Below are 20,363 nucleotides of genomic sequence, written 5' to 3'. Positions count from 1 at the left end.
CTTTATCCTAGTCTACTTCATGGGGTTATTATGCAAATAAAATGGGATAACCTATGAAATGCTGCCCAGAGCTCTCCAGGGGAAGAACGGGATACAAATGTGATATAATGATGATATTAATGCTAGCACTATTTTTTTTTAATGACCTGCCAAGAATACCTCTCCGCATAGCTTTGAATTTGATACATGGATTGAATTGTTAAGGAAACCCTGTTAGGGATAACTATTTTAGTTATTACATTTAAATCATTACATTTAAAAGCATTAGTGCATGTCCTAAAAGATGAATATTAACCCTAACTGAAACTATGCAACCAAAATATCCACAAAAATGCAAACATTAATATATCCTTCTTTGTGGTATCCATTGTTAGCTTTCTGCTTGGTAATAAATTGAAATCTTTAAAATGGAAAGTGATGTTATTCCAGAAGAACCTTCACTTTTTACCTTTGGAGATATTAAAAGACGTGTAAGGGAGAAGAAGAATGGAGCTCTAAAAGTTGGAAAGCTGAATACTTCTCTTGCATCTAAAATCAAAACTAAGATAATAAGTGAGTGTTAAGTAAATTACTGAGAATATACATAACTCACACAAGCATACACACATAATACTAATGGACCTCCTCAGTAATACAATTTTTAACAGCTCAGTGTAATCTATTTACAAACATAGGTCCATACAAAAAAGAAAACTAATCAATTTCCCATGAAACCTTTATTTCAAACTATATTGGATGATGTTGGGCCAGTTAACATTCTCTAAGCCTAATAAAACTACTTTTTTACTGGTTTTATTTTATTTTTATTTTTTTTTAATTTTATGTTGTACGCCACTTAGAGATTTTTAAATATTAAGCAGTTTATAAATGCTTTTAAATAAATAAATAAATCACTAGGTTGGTGTAGTGGTTAAGGTGTTGGACTACAACCTGGGAGACCAGGGTTGAAATCCCCACATAGCCATGAAGCTCACTGGGTGACCTTGGGCAAGTCACTGCCTCTCACCCTCAAAGGAAGGCAATGGTAAAACCACCTCTGAATACCGCTGACCATGAAAACCCCTATTCATAGGGTCGCCATAAGTAGGAATCGACTTGAAGGCAGTCCATTTCATTTTTTTCACAAATACAACAGAATACGCTTAATAACATGGTGCACATGTACACAATGATGCCCTTGATGACTTCCTCCTACTCACTGCCCTCTTCATTATGAATGGGCAAGAGTGGCTTCTTCCCCGCACTTGAAAAGTACATAGAGATGAAGGAGGAAATTGAAAGAGTGGCATGCTTCCCACCTCTTCTTCCCCTTTTCCTCTTTCAGTTCTAACGCTTTTTTCATAGTTCATTCTGGCAGCTGACAGAAAATAGATCAATTGAGAGGGGAGAAGGAAAAGAGGAGGATGGTAAGAGGTAAACGAGAGTGTTCTGTGGTGCACACACACAAATACACTTTTGCTATATGGGGGGGGGAAGCAACCAGAGGGGCTGGTCTCCTGTGATATACAGGCTCTCAGTGTGAGATATACTGTGGAATTTAATTCATCATCAGATCCTGTTAATGAATACTATTTTATCCCCACCACTCAGTACAATAATATATGCTGGATGGTGCTTGGATTCTGACTAAAGTTAGAAATTACAGAAAGCAAATTTCTAGAAAATACGATACAGAAAGGATACAAGAACTGTTGACTTATAACCAGAGGTGTAGTTGTCCAGAGTCATGGGGGGTCATAGACCCATTTCTTTTTTGGGAGCAGGGTCCCAGCCAGGTCCCTATGTATGAGCCAATCAACATGAAAAGGAAGCTGGTTAGCCACTGAGAAGAGTCCTTGTCCGTTTGTGCTGATTGGAGTCAATCAGAGTAAAAGGAGGTGAGTCAGCCACTGAAGACTCTTTTCAGTAGCTAACATGCAGCCTTTCCTTTCATGCTGATTGGCTCCTGGGGACATCTGTTGTAATGGAGTATGGACTCGTGAGATGACAGGGAGAGCAAGGGAGATGATGGAAAGTGGAAAAGGGGGCATGGCTGTGAGGGGGGCCAGCATGACTATCATGAAGAGACCCTGCATTTCTGAATTTGCCACTACACTACTGTTTATAACTAAATACCAGATACATTGCAGGTTATTGTTAATGGATAGTGTCTCTTAGCACAAGCTTTTCAGCATTCAGCAAAAACATTCACCTAGGCATTTTAACTTTATTTTTTTAATTGTTTAACAGTGCAATCTTATACATGTCTAGTCAGAAATAAATTCCATTGAGTTCAATGGGATTTACTCCCTTCTAAGTGCAAGTCCAACAGGTAGTCCAAGCACCATCTGGAAGGCCCAAGTATATAGGATTGAAGCCTAAAGGATTTGTTGTTTTATTACTGTATTTGCATATGTGATCCTAAATAGAATGAAGGATGGTGTAGGGTAGATGTAAATAAATAAATAAAATTCCCCTCAAATGATTTTTTTCACAGTGAAGAAAGAGTCATTTTGGCTTTGTCAGCTAGTATTTCTGAATTAATGACAGCAGTGTTACTAATCATGAGTATGTAAAATATCCCTGTTTTTAAGCTTTAGTATTATTATTATGTGGTTATGGATGTGACTTTGGATGTAAGTTTGAAAATCAGTACAAGATTAAAAAAACAAAATAACCAAACTGACACAGAGGCAGTTTTTGTTGGAAGACACAGTACAATTATGGTTTTAAAAATCCCAAATTATTATGTTGTCTTTTTGTTTTGTGCAGGCAACTCCTTACTTTTTAAGATTTCTCTGAAACACAATAATAAGGCACTGGCCATGGCCCTCAGCACAGAGAAAGAAAAATCTCAGAAGCTAAAAAATGAAAAGCTCTTATTGCAGAAGGAAGTGGATGAGCTGCATTTACAGAACGTCCTACTTTGCCAAAAGTTAACTTGTCTGGTACATTCTAAAAAAAACAACCCAAACACTATGGGAGCTGTTAAACCATTCATACCTCGTGAAATAAAAACCTTATAGAAATGTAATATAGTCTACTTAAAATATATTTCTACATAAAATAAATGCAGTGGGCATGGTTTAGCTCAAGTTACATAGCAGCTAGTATGGAATGGAACATGCATATCCAGCTGTTTCAAGAATCCAGTTCAGTAGATAAGCATTTTGATGCAAATGATGAGCATATCCAGATGGGAATTGCATCAGCACTACACACACACCTTCCTTGTTAGGTTAGGGGAAACGTCAATCACCTATGGTTCTTGGTTCCACTCAAACTCTGTGTGTGTGTGTTTACACAACAATTTGAACTGTGCACAAATAGCCCCTTTAAACAATGCGTAATCACACCAATTAACTCTTTGCCAGGGAAGAGGGTTCCCAAGCTCAAAACCATTAACAGCTGATAGTCACTACTGCCAATTTTCTAATAGGGCCACACACACAGAACACCCATTTGTACAAGACATTTTCTTATTCAGATAGAGACAGAGATTCTGCTGAATCTGACCTATATAAGGCACATTGCTTAATGTATAAAAGAGTAGAGAGGAAAATGCTACTGATTTAAAAAGCTTTAAATTGTCAAAACAAAAAGATTTGATATTTTTCTGATTTTCAGATAAATTTTCTCTCTTTGCCAAACTTCTATAACACTTCAATGCAGATGATTTAATGCCAAATCAAAAGTATTAATTCACAAAACTGCCTCTTTCTTTGTTCTGGTAATACAAACCTTTTAAAAAAAACACCCAAAAATCTATCATCTCTAGCTGTGTAAAAGGAAAGTTTTGATTATGTTTATATTTAAAGTGATTTTTGTGTTTTTTCATATACAGAATAAAACTCTCATAGAAATAGAAGCATTTTTGAATAATAACCTGTTATCTGCAATTGAAATGAGCACTCTTTCAAAGGTATGCTTCTGCTGTGTGATCATTATTATGATGTAGATTGAAGGCAGGGTGCCTACTATGTGCTTTCATATTTTAAATAGTATTGTAATGTTTTAGTATTTTTTTTAAAAGTTATGTGATGACCAATATTGCTTTGATGTTTCAGAAGTTAGCTGTGGGTTTACTTTGAGGCTTGATGAAAGTACAAGTACAGGAGAAGAAACATGCTGGTGAATCAAAGTAGGGGAAGTCCTGTTGAGTATTGCTGATATATAGATATAGATATATACACACACACACACACACACAGAAATAGATAACTTCAGCAAGCACGCTACATGATATTGCTGTACAAAACAGTTGATGCTCTTCCAGCAGTAAAATGTACAAAATCAATTGTGTATTAATAAACTTTTTCAGTTGTCATAAATGTTGTTCAACGTGTGCACAAGACGATCTACATTTTTATGTGTTACAGAATGTGCTAATTAATTCATGTTTCCCTTGAAATAGTCTTAATACTCCAAACATTAATATATTGATGTGGGTGCAATCCTATACCCACATAACCTCAGTGGGATTTAACATCTGCGTGGACATACATAACAAAGCATTGCAAGTATTCTAACCCTTTTCCTCCTTTTTAACAGCATATTAAAAAAAACCTGGCATTGGAAGGAGATCACTGCAACAGTTTGGGTCATCAGCCTGAGATTTCTGATCAATCAATTAGGTTATGTATGAATTTATTTGTTAAATTAGATAGAAATCAAAATTGAAAGTTAAATAAAATCTGCCCAAAGATTTTATAGATCAGGGCTACAATCCAATAGGCTCCAAAGGGCTGCTTTAAAGGCTCCTTTGGAGTTTATTTGTTCTACTTTAAAAAAAAGTATTTGTATTCTTAAAGTACGAAATATAATTAAATACATGATTTATTAATAGTCTACTGTGAATTAGGCTACAATCTTGTGCGTAGCTTGTCTGAGGGTGCAATCCCATACCTACACCTGGAAGTAAGCCCCATTAAGATCAGTAACACTTCTCAGTAGACACGTATTAGAATTGCACTGCTAATCCCACTGAAGTCAATAGGAGTTACATAGCATATACAGTAGGGCCCTGCTTTATGGCATTCCGCTTTACAGCGTTCCACTGATGCGGCGGCTTTCAATCGGGAAATTCCCCATTTTAAAGCCGATTTGCCATTTTGCGGCATTTTTGCGGCATTTTCGCGCAGTGCGACCCGTTAAAGTCAATGGGTTCTGCTTTACGGCGATTTCCGCTTTATGGCGGGGGCCTGGTCCCTAACCCGCCATATAAGCGGGGCCCTACTGTATGCAGGATGGCAGTCTTTGCAGGAAAATTACAACATGACAGAGAGTCTGGTCTTTTCTTGACTGCCATGCATATGTATTTGTCAGCAGAACTCAAAATTTATACCTGAACTTTTTATTTAGTGTTTCTAGGCTATTAGTAATGTATACTTATACTGTCTTAAGGTAGCTTACAACATTATATACATTAGCAGTCTCTTTTTATATAAATGTAATCTGACACACTTCTATCTTACAATGGAAGTACAATGTTTCCTTGTTTTTTACTTTTCTATTAAGGAATATGATTACAGTAGGGCCCTGCTTTACGGCGTTCCGCTGATGCGGCGGCTTTCAATCAGGGGAAATTCCCCATTTTAAAGCTGATTTTGCCATTTTGCGGCATTTTCGCACGACACAACCCATTAAAGTCAATGGGTTCCGCTTTACGGTGATTTCCACTTTACGGCGGCGGCCTGGTCCCTAACCCGCCGTATAAGCGGGGCCCTACTGTATAGTAATACTTCAGTTAAGGAATCCTCTAGGAAGGAAGATCCTTTTAAAGAAGGCTTTTTAAAGGTGAAACTGATCAGCTTTGCTTTGCTATGGAGAAACTTTCAAGTCTGTGCCTTTGCTTTAAGGTGAAACTGATCAGCCTGTGTCTGCTTTCCTATCAACAAATTGACAAACCTATGCCTTTGCTTTTACGGTGAAAATGAGAGGCCTGTGCCTTTGCTTTGCTAACAATAAATGGATAAGCCTGTGCCTTTGCTTTGCTAGGGTGAAACTGACAAGCCTGTGTGTTTGCTTTGAGTTAAAGAGATCTCTTGCTTTCTCCCAGGGCTGGGGAGGGAAGGATCCAACAGGATTCAGAGGGAGAGGGGAAGGGTGCCAGGTAGGCACCTTTTAAAGCCCTTGTTGAAGCTGCCCCCACCATCTATGAGTAGGTGTATGAACCTATTCCTATTATTTCCATGTTATTCCTACCTCTAGCAGGAAAGTTTCTGTTAAAGAAGTAATGTCTAGAAATACATCTACTTTGTTAACTGAGGTATTACTGTAGGGTGCAATTCTGGTGGTAAGTCCCAGAACAAAGTGGGATTTACTTTTGTGTAAATTCATTGGACTGGGCTGTTAACTTTCTTTCATAATAAAATGTTATTTCAGATCTATCAGACAACAAATGGGTGCGCCTCAGATTGCAGAACATGGTGGAAAACAGCAAGATAATATATCTGTTTGTGTCGCTGCTGCTGATCTTGTAAAACACATGTCTGTACTACCAAAGGAAACTGCAGTAGATCAAATCATTATGGAGTCATTTGTGTCTGATAAAAATAAACCAAAATCAAATGAAATAAATAAAATGGAAACAGGATTTGGAAGAAATACATTTTCAAAAGGTATACTATGTGTTATTATATTCACTTCATTTTCTGATCCAGTTTTTTTCCACCAAAAGTCCCTACTTTTAAAACATAATGTTATGAGCATGGGGGTTGGAATGGATGATCCCTGTGAGTCCCCTTTCCAGCCCCTGATTTGGAATCCTATGCCTTGGAATGAGGAACTCACTCTGCTGGTCAGATGATTCTCTCTTTTGTTAAGCAAATAGAGTGGGCAGGTAAGATAATGGGCCTATCAGTTGCCCAGCAATGGTGAATTTATTTATTTATTTATTTATTTAATTTCATTTATAAACTGCCCATAGCCAATGGCTCCCTGGGCGGTGTACAACATACAATAATGCAATAAATGAACAAAATCACAGATAAAAATACAAATTCATAATAACACTAAATGATATTAGCATAGCTAAAGCACTAAAACAGTAAAATACATAGAAATATATTAAAATGCCTGGGAGAATAGGAAGGTTTTAGCCTGGCGCCGAAAGGATAGCAGCGTAGGCGCCAGGCGTACCTCCTCGGGGAGACTGTTCCACAATTCGGGGGCCACCACCGAAAAGGCCCTAGATCTTGTCATTACCCTCCGAACCTCTCTGTGAGACGGTACTCGGAGGAGGGCCTTAGATGTCGAACGAAGTGTACGGGTAGGTTCATAGCGGGAGAGGCGTTCCATCAGATATTGCGGGCCCACACCATGTAAGGCTTTATAGGTCAATACCAGCACCTTGAATCTGGCCCGGAAACAAATCGGCAACCAGTGCAAACGGGCCAGAACAGGTGTAATATGTGAGGACCGCTTGGTCCTCGTCAGTAGTCTGGCTGCTGCGTTTTGCACTAGCTGCAGCTTCCGAACCGTCTTCAAGGGCAGTCCCACGTAGAGTGCATTACAGTAATCCAATCTAGAGGTCACTAGAGCATGAACAACTGAGGCGAGGTCGTCATCGCCAAGATAGGGGCGTAGTTGGGCTACCAAACGAAGATGGTAAAACGCATTCCGAGCCACCGAGGCTACCTGAGCCTCGAGTGACAAGGAAGGGTTGAAAAGAACCCCCAGACTACGAACCTGTTCCTTCAGGGGGAGTGTAACCCCATCCAGAACAGGATGAACATCCTCCATCTGAGCGGAAAAGGCACTCACCAACAGTGTCTCAGTCTTGTCTGGATTGAGTTTCAGTTTATTAGCTCCCATCCAGTCCATTATCGCGGCCAGGCAACGGTTCAGCACATCAACAGCCTCACCTGAAGCAGATGAAAAGGAGTAATAGAGTTGCGTGTCATCAGCATACTGATGGCAACACACTCCAAAACTCCGGATGACCGCACCCAGAGACTTCATGTAGATGTTGAAAAGCATGGGGGACAGAACCGATCCCTGAGGGACTCCACAATGGAGAGTCCAGGGTATCGAGCAATGTTCCCCAAGCACTACCTTCTGGAGACGATCCGCCAAGTAGGAGCGGAGCCACTGCCAAGCAGTACCCCCAAGTCCCAACTCCGCGAGTCTCTCCAGAAGGATACCATGGTCGATGGTATCAAAAGCAGCTGAGAGATCAAGGAGAATCAACAGAGTTACACTCCCCCTGTCCCTCTCCCGACAAAGGTCATTGTACAGGGCAACCAAGGCTGTTTCTGTGCCAAAACCGGGCCTAAAACCAGATTGAAACGGATCTAGATAATCGGTTTCATCCAAGAGCACCTGGAGCTGGCTGGCAACCACCCGTTCCAAGACCTTGCCCAGAAATGGAACATTCGCTACCGGTCGATAGTTGTTCAAATTATCTGGGTCCAAGGACGACCTCTGCAAGAGAGGTCTCACTACAGCCTCCTTGAGACAACGAGGGACAACTCCCTCACTCAATGAGGCATTGATCACTTCCTTGGCCCAGCCGGCAGTTCCAGCCTGGCTAGCTTTAACTAGCCAAGAAGGGCAATGGTCGAGTACTGACGTGGTTGCACGCACCAGTCCAAGCATCTTGTCAACTTCCTCAAGCTGCACCGAATGGGCCTTTTGTCATTGAAACTCTTCAGGAGAGCATCCCCCCCTCCTGGAGCCCAGGAGAGGCTTGTAGTTTTAGTGTGTCTGGAGAATGCTTGGAGACAGGAGGCAGGCAGAGAGACTAGATTTCTGCATCATGGCTATAAGATGCCTCCTGTAATACAGATGGAAAAGCTGGATATTGGACTGCTGATGCCTTGAACCACCTCCATCTTAAGCTCAGGTTGGAATGTGTGTAAATAAATAAACCATATTTCATACAGACACCGCAGTCTCCGCTGACCTTCTTCCCAAAGGAAACCAAACTCTGGATGAGCTCAGGGACCCCTGAGATCTCACTGCTCAGAGATTGGGAAGACGTGCAACAATAAATTCCAGAGGAGGAGGGATATATAGATTGGGACCATGGCATATGTCTTCAGCTCCCCCCCCCATGGCAATCCCAATCCAGTTTGGGTTCTCTGTGCATGCAATTTGTCAAGGGGAAAAATACACCCATTTGAGGAAATTTTCCCAATGCACACTGCAGATGCACAGAGCCTGGTCCAGATCAGGTCCACAGCAGGGGACAAAGTTAAAGCCCCTACTCCACCACCGCAACTAGGGTCATATTCAGATTGGGAGCGGGGCATGTCTGCAATTTTATTTCTAAAATCTTGCACATCAGGGCTAACTACATGACTCATGTCATGTCTAGTTTGACCCTTAGAAAAGAAAAGAAAAATGGCATTTTCTCTTTTTTTCACACTAGGATGTTGCATAGAAATACATAATCCTGTGACCCCAAAATTCTTTTAGATTTTATTTCAAACAACTAAGAACATAAGATGCTTTCACCTAAGCTATTTAAAGCACTACAGTTTGTTACAGACCAATCTGAATAACATAACTTCATTATCAGATGTCCATTTTGTTCAGATCTCCAGCTCATATATGTAAAAACACTGTTAACAATTTTAGTTACACAGGCACATGTTGACATATAAATTGTTAATAATAATGATTTTCTGGATTGATTATGCAGCTTTCGGGCAGCATTCTTAATACTAAATATATCAATAGTAACTCAATTTGGCACTTACCTCACAGTTTATTGTTCTTTAAATTGGCATCCACACATTGTTTTTGAAGATTAGAAATAAAGCACATTTCAAAAGGAAAAATAACCTTCTATTATACTGAGATGAGACTGTTTAAGCAGTATGAATGAACCTGATTTTGCTTTGTTTGCAGAAAATCAGTCATGTGTGGATCATATCTCTAGAAGTACCTTTATGTTGGATCTGGACAATGTGTCTTCTATACGAGAATATGAAAGAAAATCAAAATCAAATAATACTCCATTTCCAATCCATGGTTATGTGACTAAAAGAAAGAAACAAGGAACTTTCTGCACATCAAATGTGCAACCTACTATCAACCATTCTGATACAAAAATAGACCAAAATAGCACATTGCATTGTGACACTGACAAAATCCACACTACTAATAAGATAAGTAATCAGATAGGCCAAAATGGTGTTTCATGCACTAAATCACTTAATCCTAGCAATGAGCCTGCTCACATAGATAAACTATGTTTTATACATGATAAAAAGCCAGAAGAAACTGTATATGATGCAGACATGGAATTGACTGCTAGTGAGCTAGGTGAGATACTCCTAATTGAATCAAAAGCCGAGAATAAAAATGCTAAAACAGTGAAAGCTGATAAACTTTCAACAAATTTGAGAAAAGTAAAAAATCCAAGTACAGAAAAACAGCTTCAGGATAAACATAGCAAACCCCAAAAAAGTAATGGAAAAGTTCAGAGTAATGGAAAAGTTCAAAATATCAGTACTGAATCTAAAAGTATTCTCCCAACAGAAAAAGGATTGTTTCAAAGGAGAGCTTATCAGGAAATGAAATTGAAGGGCGCCAATAAACTTGGAAAAGATTTCAAGAACAGTAACAAGAATGACAGACAGTTGCATCCAGTAAGACTTGTACACCCAAAGCATCAGCAGCAAACAATTCATGTTTCACAAACGGAAAAAATGAAACATACAATTTGTGAAACAGTTCAGAATTCATACAACCAGGCTCCAGAACAAGATGCCAGTGCAACTAGTAGTAAAGTATCATTAGAAGGTTATTACTGTATTGAAAACTTCCCACAAAGAGAAAGCCACATCTCAGATAGAATGGTTTCAAAACCAGATTTAGATGGAAATGAGACTAATCCTGTTGCTTCCAAAGTAAACAAATCAGATTGCAATGAAACAGAAAATGGGAAGTATTTGAAAGGTCTTCGACCAAAGAGATGCAAATCTGATTGCCAAACTATACGAGATCAAAAGACCAATATAAAAAGCGCCTTTAACAAAAGAGGTGTTTCTTCCAGTTGCGGTGTAATAGAGAGATCTTCTCATGCTTTATACATTCCCCAAACAGATCAAATTAATAAAAAGTTTGCACAAGAGAATAAAAGAAGAATTTTTGCAAAAGCTAGTAGGAAGACATATATTATATATCCAAGCTCTCACAAAAAAAATTCTGTAAAACAAGAATTACATGATGAAAATGCTGATATTATCCATGAGGGAACTGAAAATATACAAAGAAATCTCAGTGTTCAGGATGTTACAACTTCATGTTGCCTAAAGAAGGAGGCTGAATTTTGTAGTGAACCATTCAAAAAAAGGGAAAGCAGAAAGACCTATGTTGTTTGTTCCCATGATCAAGATAAAGGCATTGGTAACAATACTGAAACAGCCATTGAGTTTCATACAATTCCAAAAAACATTCCAGTTCTGAAAAACCCTGAAACATTACACTTGTCAAGAATTTATCAAGAAAAAAATTGCTATGCTTCTACAGGGAAGGTGAACATTATTTGTGAAGAGTCTTGCAATAGAATACCAGAATCAGACTTCGGTATGTATGGTTTTCATTCAGATACAAGTGGAGCAATTTATTATGGCCCAAAGCTCAGAGATCCTCCCTAAACTAAATGATTTCCATTATATGTAGAAAAGGCAGTTTAGTACTTTGGGTATCAGTCTGACTTTGTCAACCCCCTCCCCCAATTTCATTGCAAATGTCTAATATAAATCCTTCAGAGACACATCCCTGTACAAGAAACTAGAATATAAGCAGTTGAATTATAGGCCTTGACTACAAATTATGGATCAGGCAGTATGACTCAGATAGAGCATACTACCTGATCCATAATTTGTAGTACATCACTCAGATTATGGATCATGTACTGTGCACTGGCTAGTAACTGAAGCATGTAGATTATATGTAGCAGTCAGGGGTGTAGTCATCCGGGGTCATGGGGAGTCATAGACCCATTACTTTTTTGGGAGCAGGGTCCCAGTCAGGTCCCTATGTATGAGCCAATCAGCATAAAAAGGGAGCATGTTACCCACTGAGAAGAGTCCTTATCCTTTTGTGCTGATTGGAGCCGATCAGAGTAAAAGGAAGTGAGTCAGTCACTGAGAAGACTCTTCTCTGTAGCTAACACATAGCCTGCCCCTCCATGCTGATTGGCTCCTAGGGATGTTTGTTGTAGTGGAGTGCAGACTCCCGAAATGACAGGGAGAGCAAGAGAAACAAGGGAAAGTGGAAAAGGGGGCATGGCTGTGAGGGGGCCCTGCACTTCTGAATTTGCCACTACACTACTGATTTCCTGGTTTGTGATACTTATGCATCCATCATGTAGTTGAACAGTGGCATCCACAAACATTTAAACTATGCATACAAATGTCAGAGTTGTACCTTTTGTATTCATGGCCTTTTAGTATCTGATGAAGTGAGCTGTAGTCCATGAATATTTATACCACACAATAAATCTGTTAGTCTGTAGTGTCTCAAGAGTCATTTTTTTCTTATACTACCAGACTAACAAGCCTATCCATTTGGAATTTAACATTTTACCATGTATTTGTCACATGTCTGCCACATTCAGTCACAGTTGTGGTGAACATTGTAAAGTATTAAAGGGAGACATTGGTAAACACACAGTGAACATGCACTAAAGATATGTGATTGACTGCAGCTCTCTAGTATGTGTCACTCCACGTTTGCAGATGTGCATCACCCCTTCACATTCTATATGGAGTTTTCCTTCAGTGTATTTAGATATGGTACATCTGTGCTACCAACTGCATTCCTTGATGGGGGTGAAGTGAGGTTGGGAGAACGATATTTAGAGTTTTTCATTTCAGTTATGTTTCAGTTGTTCAAATTGTGAATGTTATAGCATCTATATTTTACAAATCACAAAGTTCAGTTCAAATATGGTGGCTTAACTAGTGTTTAATTAATTAATTACATTTTCATCTTATTATTCTTCCAAAGAGGGCAAGGTTACCCGCCAACATTTTATCCTCACAACAATTGTGTGAGATAAATTAGATTAAGAGGTGATGAGTGCCCTCAAGTAACCAAATATCATGGTTAAACAATATTTGCAATGTTGGAAATGCCTCCTTGAGGCATATGATGTGGGCATGTACAGTATTTTTTTTTTGTCTGAAGTTGTCTATATTAACTTCATATTGGCAAAATCCTTGAACTTTGTGGATGTCCACACACTTTTAAATTATATTCCTGTTATGTGGAGATTAACGGCAGGACAAAAAGAATGGACTTTACATTCTTAAAGGTCGCTCAGAGACTTGTACTTGGAGCCTGCAAGAACAAATATCCCCCAACTATTATGGAATGGTCTGCTGATCTGAATGCCCTTGCTCTAGCTGAGTGTACCTTCTATAAGCACCAACTTCACCTGTATACATATTTGGATATTTGGATGGTGTATCTTGATCTATATTTGTAAACTAAAATGAATGTATCAATATTTAAATATTCTGTTAATGTGAGGTGACAGGGTTCTTTCTTTTTGTTGGTTTCTCTCTTTTTTCTTTAATGAAATAGCAATCTAAAGAATCATTTTTTAAGAAGTGTGGTTGAACAAAATTTGAACCCAGGTCTCTCCAATTTAAGTCTGGCATTCAATCAATCACACATAGCATGTCTCCAAAAATATATATTTGATAAATGTTTTTTTTAAAATATGTTATTATTTATTGTTGATTCATAAATTATTTGCAGTTGGTGATGCAAGAGTAGTTGTATTTACAGGAAGTAAGCCTCTTCAAGAACTGACAAATATCAGTGTACATTCCCTTCCTAAACTCAAGAAAGATCTAGAAGAAAATTCCACACCACCTGTTAGACGCAGGACAGCTACAGTTTGCTATAAAGAACCCAAAATCAATAGGTTAGTATTTTGATAGATGGTTTATTTTTCTTTTAATTTGTTATATTTAAATATATTTCTGAGAAAGCTTTACACCACATATGGCAGTTGCCATGGATCAAGTACATATTTATAGAGAAACACTTAGACAGCTATTGAAAAAGAATCTCAAAAGAGACTCAGAAACATTTTTAGAAGACGACAGAATAAATTTTTTATGTATATTTAATATCCCAAATTTAGTTTGATTTGATATTAAATCTATACACATGCCAGACAAAGCTAAAGCCCATACAGTAGGGCCACGCTTCCTGGCGCTTCGCTTCCCGGTGTTCCGCTAATGCGGCAGCTTTCATTTTCTATTTTAAAGCCGATTTTTGCTCTTTTGCGACGTTTTGGCATCATTTTTGCGCAACGGCCCCATTATAAGCGGGGCCCTACTGTACTTAAAAACTAGTCTAACAGTGTAATCCTGTACACATTTCCTGGGAGTAGGTCCCATTGAACTCAGTGGGGCTTACTTCTGAGTAGACATGTATAGGAGTGCTCTAGAATAGTCATTTCATTTCCTCAGAAAAGCCTAGCTGCTGCTGTTTTGCAAGTGGGGCACCACTGGTGGTCAAATGGAGATCTCCTATAATAGAGGAACAATAAAATGGTGTGTAAGGGGAAAAACCCCAGCAAACAGCTTGCACAGTTCTGGAACCTCTGTGACTTTTCTAAACAGATTTTTAGGGTTTTCTTGGATGAAACTGAACTAATCGGGTGTAGTGACTATACTACCTAATTTTATGAAGGGGGCATTTGTATGAGATAACTCAAGTAACCCCATCAGAGACAAAGATAGACTTTGTGCCCCTGGTAACCTTTGCAGGTGTGAAGGGCCTATTAAGATGGTCCGCCCCTGGATACTCATGGATCCAGAAGGTTTCCTGAATGCTCTGGGGGATATTCCCAGCATGGCTGGCAATACTGCTGAAGCCCTGGTCAATCTCTGGAATATGAAGGTGTCCTGGCTGGTGGACACGATCACTCAAAAGTGCCCTCTCCCACATGAGAAAGCCCATAATACACCTTGGTTTACTCAAACCTTGGGCCTAATGAAACGGCAGGGATGACGGCTACAGCGACAATGGAGAAAAACTCAATCTGCTTTCGACCAAACACAGGCTAGAGCTCATTTTTGAGCCTGTCATGTTGCACTGATGGCAGCGAAGAAAGCTTATTTCTTTGCCACCATTGCATCTGCTCAGTGCCAGCCGGCGATGCTTTTCCGGGTGGTCCGGGGTCTTTTGGGTTCTGTTCTGTTCTGTTAATGTTTATTTATACCCCGCCTTTTGGCCAAAAGGCCCTCAAGGTGGCTTACAAGGCTTACAAGGCGGCCCTACATTAGACTCTGAGCCCTCAGTCGCTCATTGTGACATGTTTGCGAGGTACTTCGCAGATAAAATTACTCACATTCGGACTGATTTGGACTGCTCGTTAATTGCAGTTGTGCCAGATGTCCCCGAGGCTTCCTCTGGTCATTTTTCTACGGATGCTTTTCAGATTGTAAAGCCTGAGGATGTGGACAGGACTCTGGGAGAAATGAGGGCCACTACCTACTCTCTTGACCCTTGCCCATCCTAATTAAATCTGCCAGAGTGGGAGTGGCTGGTTGGTTGGCATATTTGATTAACACCTCCTTAAGGGAAGGTTCTGTGCCAACATTGTTGAAGGAGGCTGTGATAAGACCTTTGTTAAAGAAGCCTTCTCTAGATCCTGTGGATCTTAACAACTTCCTCCCAGTCTCTAATCTCTCCTTTTTTGGCAAGGTGATTGAGAGGGTGGTGGCTGCTCAACTCCAAGTTTTCCTGGATGAATCGTATTATCTAGACCCTTTTCAATCAGGTTTCAGGCCTGGTCATGGGACAGGGACTGCCTTGGTCGCCCTGCTTGATGACCTATGCCATTCATCAGCCAGGGGGAGTGCATCCCTATTGGTGCTGCTGGACCTCTTGACAGCCTTCGAATCCATCAACCATGGTATCCTTCTGGGCCATCTAGCTGGGATGGGAGGCACTGTTTTACGGTGGCTCCGATCCTACCTGATGGACAGGACCCAGAAAGTGGTGCTGGGAGACAACTGCTCATCCCCCTGGCCGTTGACCTATGGGGTCCCACAGTGTTCCATTCTGTCTCCCATGCTCTTCAACATCTATATGAAACTGCTGGGAAAGGTCATCTGGAGATTTGGAATACAATGTCATCAATATGCTGATGACACTCAACTCTATCCCTCCCTACCATCTGATTGCAGGGATGGAGTGCTCATCCTAAACTGGTGCCTGGAGACTGTGAAGGGCTGGATGTGGGCTAACAAATTGAAACTTAATCCAGACAATATCGAAATGTTGCTGGCCAAGGGGAAAACTGTACTAGGGATAGGGTTGCAACCTATTCTGGATGGGGTTGCAGTTTAGGAGTTCTCTTGGATCCTGCCCTGCTGCTTGAATATCAGGTGACTGTGGTAGCCAAGAGTGCTTTTGGCCAACTCAAACTGGTCTACCAGCTGCATCCGTTCCTGGAAGCAGTTGACTTAGCCACAGTGACATGCATTGGTGACATCAAGACTTGACTACTGTAATGCACTCTAAGTGGGGCTGCCTTTGAAAACGGTTCGGAAACTACAGTTGCTACAAAACACATCAGCTAGAATGTTAACTGGAGCACAGCGCAGGGAGCATATTACTCCTATGCTTTACTGACTCCGTTGGCTCCCAATTTTTTTCTGGGCCCAATTCAAAATGCTGGTTCTGACCTTTCAAGCCCTAAACGGCCTTGGACCAGTGTACCTGAGGGACTGCTTACGCCCATATGTTCCTACCCTGGATTTAAGATCACCTGCCTCTGGTCTCCTTTGCGTGCTTGGGATGAAAGATGTTAGACTGACAGGCATGCAGGAGAGAGCCTTTTCAGTTGTGGCTCCCAGGCTTTAAAATTCCCTGCCTCAAGAAACCTGCTCTGCTCCCTCCCTGATGGTTTTCTGGAAACTTTTGAAAACTATCTTGTTCCGGAGAGCCCTTGGGAGGGACTGATGGGCGAGCCTGACATTGTTTTTACATTATTCATTTTTATTTTTTATTAAAAAATAAAATAAAAAGGACTAAAAATAAAAATCTATCCTTTTAGTCCTTTTAGTATCATTCCCCAATATATGTATGCTTATAAATATATATGTATGTATGTGTATATATATATGTATATATATATATATATATATATATATGTATGTATGTATGTGTATATATATATATATATATATATATATATTGTATTTTATGTATTTTAATTGTACTTCATGTATTTTAATTTACTGTAATGTTTTGTGTCTTTATTGTGTATAATTGTATTGTGTATGTGTGCGATTTTATTGTAAGCCGCCCTGAGTTCCCTGTTGTAGGGTAGAAGGGCGGGATAGAAATATTTTAAATAAATAAATAAAGTTTAAAATTACCACTCCAAAATCAAATGTGTCAGCTACAGCTTATTACAAAATACAAGGAATTTACTTAAATATTTTTAGGTCTTTAAGTTGTAAGCTGGAAGGATACAAATGTGGTAGATATATAGACAGTTGCAACTAATCAATTAACAAGTCATGTTCAAAGTGTTCCTGCAGGTCTCAATTCAGGCAAAAGTTACACCAGGAACAAGGTCAGTCTACGAAAATTAATACAATAGAAGTCAATAGAAAGGGCTTACTCCCCTGTAGGGGTATTTAGGAGTGCAGGTTTTTACTTTCTGGTTCCTGCATGCAACTCCCAGCTGGACTAGAGTTCAGCCAACACAGAGGCTCCTGAATGGCAATTGGATGAATGGAACTTTATGCCAGCTTCTCTTACACTGCCGCCACTTATGCCAGCTTCCCCTGAGTTGGATTGCTCTGCCCATTGCTTTGATGGCATAAGTAACAATACAATCCTAACTATGTCTACTCAAAATTAAGTCCTATTGAGTTCAATGGGGCTTACTCCCAGGCAAGCGGGGTTAGGAACCTTGTAATTTACAGACTTGTAATTTGGGCAATGAATATTCTGTACAGTTCCTAATAGTATTAAAAATTTTGTGAATGAGATTTGCCAGTTAAATTTACAAATGTTCATCTAGTGATTTACAAATGCCACTGGTTATTTGTTTTTCAGCAAACTGAGGAGAGGAGATGAGTTCACAGATACAGAGTTTCTTGATGCTCCAGTCTTCAAAGTAAGAAATAAGCGAAGCTTTAAAAGTAAATCAAGATTAATCTAAAGAGAATACACAGAAAAGTAACTATCTGTGCATTTTATAACTTCTTCCTAATTATATTCCACTGACTTTGTTTTAAGTTGAACTAGATTGTTTTCCTTCCCTCTTACCATATTACACAAAATGAATGAGGTGAGCAAAAGTAAATCTACACAGACAAAACTTTATTGTTAATAGCATATGTCAGTAAGTTTAAACTATTCATAGCATCTTCTGTATTGCATCTACTACATTAAAACACCATTAAATTAAAACTTCTGAATTTTGCATAAGATGAAAACTCATTCATGTCTTTTGTAACTGAATAATAAAGATTTCAGAGTATAACAAACAGAAGTTTTCAATTTTTCTTGGGAAAACAGCCTGAAGCAGTTCTTCATTATAACTGTCTTGAATCCAGGAGAGGTCTGGGTTATCGAAGGGCAAGTGAGGACAGGTCTCTTATCCAAGACAGGAAGAGTAGGTCTAGATGGCTTCACCTTGCTTGCCTCTAAGACCTCCACACCATACATTTAAAGCACTCTTATACCACTTTAACAGTCATGACTTCCCCCAAAGAATGCTGGGAACTGTAGTTTATTAAGGGTGCTGAGAATGGAAGCTCTGTGTGGGGCCTCCTAACAACTTTCAGCACTCTTAATAAACTACAGTTCCCAGGATTCTTTGAGGCAAGTCATGACTGTTAAAGTGGTACAAGAGTGCTTTAAATGTATGATGTGAATGCGATAAAGGAAAACTATTTGTTACAGTTCCCTGCATTTACAAGATTTTGCTAGGAGTTTGGAATCTACTCCTAAATGAGTTATGTCTCCCCTTCTTACCCCCTCTCTACTATTTTATTCTAAAAAAGCCTTATGACTTCATGATGAGGGAATAGAGTTAGCTCCCGATGCCAAAGCAAAGCGATAGTGGATTCCTTGTACTGGCAACCACAAGCCTGATCCTGTGGTCTGGGCAGTATACACAAGACTGAGCTGCTCATTTGAGGCTTAAATTCACTTTTCCTCATATCAAAGAAATGTAAAACCCACACTGACAGCAACATACGTTTAACTTCCATTCAACGTTTTCCCACAGCCAGCATGAAAAATAATGGGAACCACCCACCCTGGTGTTATATCCACCCTGCTGCCCCACAGCTTCTCTGACTGAGATGGCAGAGGCAATCTCAGCTGTGGTGTTGGAGAAGCCCAGAATGATAGTCCTGGGTGATTTCAATATCCATGCTAAAGTTGCCACTAGTGTTCCAGCTCGGGACTTCATGGCCTCTATGACAACCATGGGTCTTTCTCAAGCTGTCATTGGTCTGACACATAGGGCAGGACACATCCTTGATTTGGTTTTTGTGGTTTGAAGATGGGGGGATGGATATCACCCCATTGTCATGGTCAGATCACTACCTTGTGAAGTTTTGGACTTGAGCCTCCCCTGCGGCAGTGGTGGATAGATTTAGATTTTTAAAAAAGGATCCCCCCCAGAGACAAATGGAATCTAATGGATTCCTGAATTCTAGTAGATAGAGCAGGTGACCTTGTTGAAGTGCTTCTCAAGCAGTGAAACAGCAAGATGCACCAGGCTGTTGACAGGGTTGCCCCTGAAGTTGCAGAACAGGCTCCGGCATTGTGGAGACTGTTCTGAACCTTGGTACACTAGTCAGTGAACTAAGGGTGATGAAACAGGCTGGATGAAGGCTAAAGTGGTGAAAGACGTGCTGTGAAGTCGACCAAGCATGAGTGAAACAATGTGACTGTGCCTACCGTGTGGTGGTGAGGGCAGTGAAGAAGGCCCACTTCTCTGCCACCATTGCACCTACAAGTAGCCGTCAAATTGAACTTTTTCATACTGTCCAGGGCCAGTTAACATGGACTCCAGGAAATGAAGATTTAGACCCTTCAGAAGCCCACTGTGAATGGTTTGGAAGGCACTTTGAGAGTAGTCTCTCACCTCTGGAGCAACTTTGACGCTACGTTCACTGCAATCTCCAAAAATGTGTCCAATGCAATGTCTGCTGCAATTTCTTGAAATCAGTTTCCATTGATACGGCCTGGTGACATGGACAAGGCCTGTAATGATATAGCCAGCAATGTGTCCAATCAGGGTTCAGGCCTGGTTATAGGACTGAATCAGCCTTGGTCACACTGATGGATGTCCTTTATCGAGAGAAGGACAGGAGGAATGGGAACCCTAGAATTCTTACTTGATCTCTCAGTGGCTTTTAATACAATCA

General features: G+C 40.0%; 1 protein-coding gene across 1 annotated transcript; it reads left to right on the top strand.

The window, feature by feature from the left end:
• The first annotated feature begins 407 nt into the window (after window positions 1-407).
• Window positions 408-18,139, top strand: SGO2 (shugoshin 2). The gene is made up of 8 exons (XM_061607511.1): window positions 408-552; window positions 2,752-2,927; window positions 3,824-3,901; window positions 4,531-4,613; window positions 6,364-6,599; window positions 9,835-11,517; window positions 13,732-13,870; window positions 18,034-18,139. Exons 1-8 carry the CDS (start codon window positions 408-410, stop codon window positions 18,137-18,139), a joined length of 2,646 nt encoding a protein of 881 aa, XP_061463495.1.
• The last annotated feature ends 2,224 nt before the right edge of the window (window positions 18,140-20,363 follow it).

The sequence above is a fragment of the Rhineura floridana genome, chromosome 2 (assembly GCF_030035675.1).
Source record: "Rhineura floridana isolate rRhiFlo1 chromosome 2, rRhiFlo1.hap2, whole genome shotgun sequence".
Taxonomy (NCBI): domain Eukaryota; kingdom Metazoa; phylum Chordata; class Lepidosauria; order Squamata; family Rhineuridae; genus Rhineura; species Rhineura floridana.
Note: the sequence above shows the minus strand (reverse complement) of the source record. Positions and strands in the feature narration are given on the sequence as shown.

What these genes read in the sequence shown, in the direction of transcription:
- SGO2 (XM_061607511.1), top strand. Translation starts at nt 408, where the DNA reads ATGGAAAGTGATGTTATTCCAGAAGAACCTTCACTTTTTACCTTTGGA. An exon ending in AAGAAATACATTTTCAAAAG is followed by an intron (nt 6,600 to 9,834) that starts GTATACTATGTG and finishes CTTTGTTTGCAG; the next exon opens with AAAATCAGTCATGTGTGGAT. An exon ending in AATACCAGAATCAGACTTCG is followed by an intron (nt 11,518 to 13,731) that starts GTATGTATGGTT and finishes TTGTATTTACAG; the next exon opens with GAAGTAAGCCTCTTCAAGAA.